The sequence below is a fragment of the Zingiber officinale genome, chromosome 4A (genome assembly GCF_018446385.1).
Source record: "Zingiber officinale cultivar Zhangliang chromosome 4A, Zo_v1.1, whole genome shotgun sequence".
NCBI classification, from domain to species: Eukaryota; Viridiplantae; Streptophyta; class Magnoliopsida; order Zingiberales; family Zingiberaceae; genus Zingiber; species Zingiber officinale.
The window spans coordinates 109,501,385-109,507,022 of NC_055992.1; the positions used below are offsets into that span (position 1 = coordinate 109,501,385).

Sequence of the window (5,638 nt, forward strand, 5' to 3'; positions counted from 1 at the left end):
ACTAGGAAAGTAATTGATTAGAATAAATAGATTCTAGCTAAAAAGGAAGATTAATATTAATTTACATCTTAGACATTTATTCATTGGTCGACTAGTTACATTTTTTGTTGAGTACTTAAAATGTGATTATGAATAATTGTATTGATTGAAGATGTTGAATATGCTCTTGATATAATAGTCATTATGAGAAATTAAAAATATTCATATTGATGTAAATAATTTGATGTCGGTAAATACAAGTCATTATGTTTTTGATTCGATTGATAGAGCAACAAATTTAAGTGTAACAACTTTCTTAGTAGTAATTGCTCAGTGTGGTTGTTGTTGCACGAACAATTTTCTTTGAAATATGAATTGAATATTCTTCCATGGTCTTTGTGACTAAATAACCTTTATGGATTGACTTGGACGAGTAAAAAATGTTGAAATTTAGAAGGTGAAAGGGTGCCCCTTCATTGCACAGAAGAAGAAAGGGCGCCCCTTCCCCTTCCTCTTCCTCTTTAATGAGCAACGTTACTATTGCTTAGCTTGCCTTTTATATAAAAGCTGTCTAAGCCAAATCGGTGAAAGATGATCAATTTATCGAAGGTGTGACCAAGAGTAAACAGAGGATTTTGGTTGGTGGAACTTTGAAGAGCTTTTCGATTGATTGACGATCGTTCTTCCGATGACAAATCTTTCTTCGGTTCCTTCTCTACGATCACTCTTAAGTCTTTTCATTTTGTATGAATTGTTTTTTTACTGTCAACATGGTGGCAAAAGGTGACCACGCTTGCCCCCAACGCTCCCGTGAATCCGTCCCAGGACCAATACAGAGGAGGTAAATACGGATGATTACTAACTTTTGGAATAGTGACTGATGCATGCATATGAAGGAGATATTTATCTCGATTATGCTGAGATTTGAACCCTTAATCTTATGATGATAATATCTCATGAGCTAGCTATTAGGTTGTTCTGAGAAGATGTTTTTTAACTATCAACGGAGCAGAGAGAGAAAGAGGTGGAGGATTACTTGTGGTTTTTTACTGTCAACAGAGTAGAGAGAAGGAGGTGGAGGATTACTTGTTTCGAAGAGGAATGAGACAATTCAAAAGGAGGGTGTTGCTTGCTGACCTGCTGCGGAGTGGGAAAGGAGACGAACATCATGTATAATATTTTTTTTATTATTCTGTGGCCGGGCAACTGCCTCCACTGACCACGTTAGCTAGCTCCGCCCGTGGTTGAATCTGATCTTAGTTCTTTCTCCTCTATGAATTTTTATATAGAGAGAGTAGTCTCCTAGCTATCATGAGATAAGAGTAATAGAGTATATGCATTTCTCTAGACGAATCTCATTTCGCTGATATAATCCATTCAGCTTTTCGCTTAACCCTTCAAATGAATCAACCTTATTCATTAAAAACAGAAAAAGGAAATTTCAAAGATTTTACAGGGAAGAAAAGGCAGATGAGCTCGTGGCTTTTACCGAGTTTGGATCAGATAGGAAGACGCGTTCAAAAGCTTCTCCACTCGCTGCTCTTGTCGTTGAAGTAATTGGAATTGAGAATTCTCGACGACATATTAAATTGCATGCTTTCAGTCTTCAAATTTTACTCATCGATCGTCGTTTAACTAGTCAAAGAAACAATAAGTTTGTGTTTCCACTTAAAGGGATATATCATTGTTTAATAAATATGAGCATAAAGTCAGAGTCATCGTTTAAATCTAAGATTAATGCATGATGAAGCTTGCGTCACCTTTTATTTTTAGCTTCCATTTAATAAAAATATATTAAATCTTTCATCTTCAAATTTTAGCCTCCATTTACTAAAAGACATATCTCTTTGTTATCTATTAAATATCTTATTATTTACAATCCATGATCAAGAATAATTTACGTATTTGTTTTTTAAAACATAAATGTATTAATTATATTTTTTTTGAAAGAAAGTATGAAAAATAGAGGAAGTATAGTAAAAACTACATCAAGGACTATGCTAATAATAACTTATTTATGACCAATTGAACAATTATAATTGTGCAAGCAAAGTATTGATCAGATGCGTACCAACAATAAATGACTTCACAGTTCACATGCAATTTTATTAGGAAATAATGCTACAATTAATTTTAATTTTGAGTAAAATAAGTATATATTTTTCACCTTAGATGTTTTATCATAAATACTCTTAAATGAATTGTCTAACTCTGTCTACTGGTTTTAAAACATTATTAACCTTACTTTTCCACCATCTAATATGTGCACATAAAATTTATTCATAGAGTAATTTCGATCAAAATTACTACATAGTTATTTTTAAATTATTTAGTTACTTTGTTATATTTTATGATCAATGTCTTATAATATATTCATATATTATTTTTGGATTAAGATTTGAATAGAAAATAATTATATAATAATTTTATATCAACAGTTATAGGATCATTATTAAATAATTTTTATTTATATCACTTTACTCTTTATCATTATTGTTTTTAGCTTTTAAAATTTATAACTAACTAGGAATTTTAGTTTAAAAAAAAATTACTTGGGTATACATGTCAAACCGGTTGAACAATCAATTTATTATTATTATTATTATTATTTAAAAAAAAACTAAAGATCTAACAATTGATTTAAAGTTGATTTATGATAGAATTTATGTGAGTGGTCCATTTGATATTTTAGAGAAAAGAATTACTCTTTTGACATCCTAACAAAAAAAATACACTGTTTTTTAATCATTAATTTTTGAAATAAATTAAGGATGAATTAGAACTTAATATATAGGTGTTATAAAATATAAATAATATTATAAATTAATATGGATGAGTGTTCTAACATCCGTTCAACGTGGTTAGTGAGTGGATTTTATATAAAAAATTTTAAAAAATTGGATATAAAAAATAAAAATGAATAAATAGATAATAGAATCCACGAATAATTAATATTAATATTAAAATGAACATGAGTGCATGTTAATAAAAAAGGATATATTAATATAATGATAATATAACATGCTATTTGAAAAGATGACATATATTAACGGTAAAAAAAATATGGGGAGGAGATTTATCCTTAAATATAATCTATGAAAACACATTCTAATTTAAAAAAAAACCTAATAGAGTTGAATTACCTCTTCAGAGGAAGCATCCGCGTAAGTGTATTTAATTGAAAAAAAACCACTAGTCAACCTAATTTACATATTTGCTCTGTATTTCTTACTGTAAACATGAATGTTTGCCTAAAGAGAGCTGGCTGCTCACACGTAAGGTGTGACGAGTCACATTGAGACATACAGAAACAACAAAAGAACTGCGGGTGTGTTCATGAATCATGAATTGTCTATGAACAAGTTGGTGAAGACCAAGCATTCGAAGGGCCATTTGCCATCCACGTTGGACTTGTTATAATTCAGCAGCATTCTCGTGCAAACTTGATAGAATTATCAAACTCAAAACAACAACAATAACAATAATAATAATCATATCAAGTGGAAAGAATGCGTAAACGGAAAAAGACACGAAGCAGTCGCAGTTTGCGTGTATATAAACATATACAGTGGAGCCATTTGGCATCCGCAACTCAGGCTCATCCACCCAATTTTATTTCTCTCTGCTTTCTGTGATCTGATCTGATCTGATCTGCTCTGTTCTGATCCTCGGTTTCTGGTCTTCTTCTGTGCGGTCTTTAATTGGTTTTGACCTGATAAACTGATGGGGAGGGCGCCGTGCTGCGACAAGGCCAACGTTAAGAGAGGGCCGTGGTCGCCGGAGGAGGACCAACTACTCCGGAGTTACATAGAGGAGCATGGCACCGGTGGCAACTGGATTTCACTCCCCCGGAAAGCAGGTTTGTTACTTTGATTTCGTCTTGCTGATTATTTTCCCAAGTTTGTTTTTAATTTCATAGGCGTTATTGTTTCAGGTCTCAATCGTTGCGGGAAGAGCTGCCGTTTGAGATGGCTTAACTACCTCAGGCCTGACATCAAGCGCGGTGGCTTCACGGACGAAGAAGACGATATCATTTGCAGCCTTTACATTCAACTCGGCAGCAGGTATATATAATTTATGATCTGTTCAACTCCATCGCAATCGTTCTTCGCTAAATGAGATATATATATATCTAATCCTTTTAAAATCATAAAATTAGGTGGTCAATCATCGCTTCTCACCTCCGTGGAAGAACAGACAACGATGTGAAGAATTACTGGAACACCAAGCTGAAGAAGAAGCTGATGGCAACTTACACGACGAATCAAACACCTCCTCCTCCTCCTCCTCCTGCCGTCGACTTCGAAGTTAATTCCATCGGCACGGATTCCATCATTGCGATGTCAGGGAAGGATAGACGTCACCTGCACTCGCCGTTATCCACCAGCTCGAGCTTGATGGCGGAGCAGAGAGATGTGAGGTCCGAAAACAACGAGCAAGAAGGCTCGGCCGCTTCGTCGACAGTAGTCACCGTCGACGAGAACAGCAGCAGCAGCAGCGGCGGCGGCGCCATGGAGTACTTCAGTTGGCCGGCCGGCGAAGATGACATGCTGCTGACGGAGTTCGACATGGGATGGATTAGCGAGCTTCTGGCAACGCCACGGGAGGTGGCTCCGCTTATTTCGCATGCATTTGCTAATTAATTATAGTTTACTAGTCAAACATTTATAAAGTTCGACCAATTCTTTTTTTTTTTTGTCCTTTGAGATTAACACGATTAAGTCAAAACGGTGGTCAATTGTAGAAAAGTTTGACTTTGTCTTTTGCAACAAAGTTTCACACTCTATAAGAGTAAAATCTAAAAGCTACAAAATCAGTCGAGAATTTAGTTTTTTTCTAGTAATTTCATATTGTATTAGAACAGATCTAAATATGGTTTAACCTTTATTTTATTATAATTATATACTTACTCTACAAGTGTGCAAAAGTTTTATTGACATAAAGTCACCTCTCAAATGGCTTACTCAAAGAGCAAATTAAGAGAATAGTCCATCAAGATTAAAGTTAGAAATACCAAGCAAACAAGCAATACATCGTAATAATAAAAATATGAATACACCAAGTCTTCAGTAAGATCTAGGCCTGTTGGAAGCTCGCTCCAGCATCAAGCTCTCCTTCAGTTCCACCACCACATCAGTCATACTTGGCCTCTCATCGCCGGTACTCTCTGTGCATCTCAATGCCAGATCAGTTGTTTTCCACATGGAATTTATGTCATACTCTCCTCGCAATTTTATGTCGACTACATTCTCTATGATTCCACTAGAAAGCTTTTGCCGTGTCCATTGAGTTACATTCGTGCGATTTTGATTGACATTTACAATTGGAGGTCGGCCTGTGATCAACTCTAAGAGAACCACTCCAAAACTGTACACGTCGCTTCTGTCACTAAGTTGGAGGCAATTGTGATACCTAAACAAGAGCAAAAACACAGTAGCATTACAAGTAACGGAGACTGAGCCATTAAGGTATGTGTCTTAACAAGGTTGTGTGCATAACTAGATTGCATGTGCTCAAATAAAATTCCTAAACTCCTTTATTTGCTAGCCTCAAACAGGTATTGATAGTTAAATGGCATTTATTGAAAAAGAAACAATTAAAACATACTCTGGATCAAGATAACCTGGGGTACCAACCACAGTAGTGGATATAGGACCAC

At 34.9% G+C, this 5,638-nt stretch overlaps 1 protein-coding gene across 1 annotated transcript; it reads left to right on the forward strand.

Annotated features, from left to right (window-relative positions):
* The first annotated feature begins 3,576 nt into the window (after positions 1-3,576).
* On the forward strand, positions 3,577-4,707 carry LOC121973547 (transcription factor RAX2-like). The gene is made up of 3 exons (XM_042524956.1): positions 3,577-3,838; positions 3,914-4,043; positions 4,139-4,707. Exons 1-3 carry the CDS (start codon positions 3,703-3,705, stop codon positions 4,620-4,622), a joined length of 750 nt encoding a protein of 249 aa, XP_042380890.1. The 5' UTR covers positions 3,577-3,702; the 3' UTR covers positions 4,623-4,707.
* The last annotated feature ends 931 nt before the right edge of the window (positions 4,708-5,638 follow it).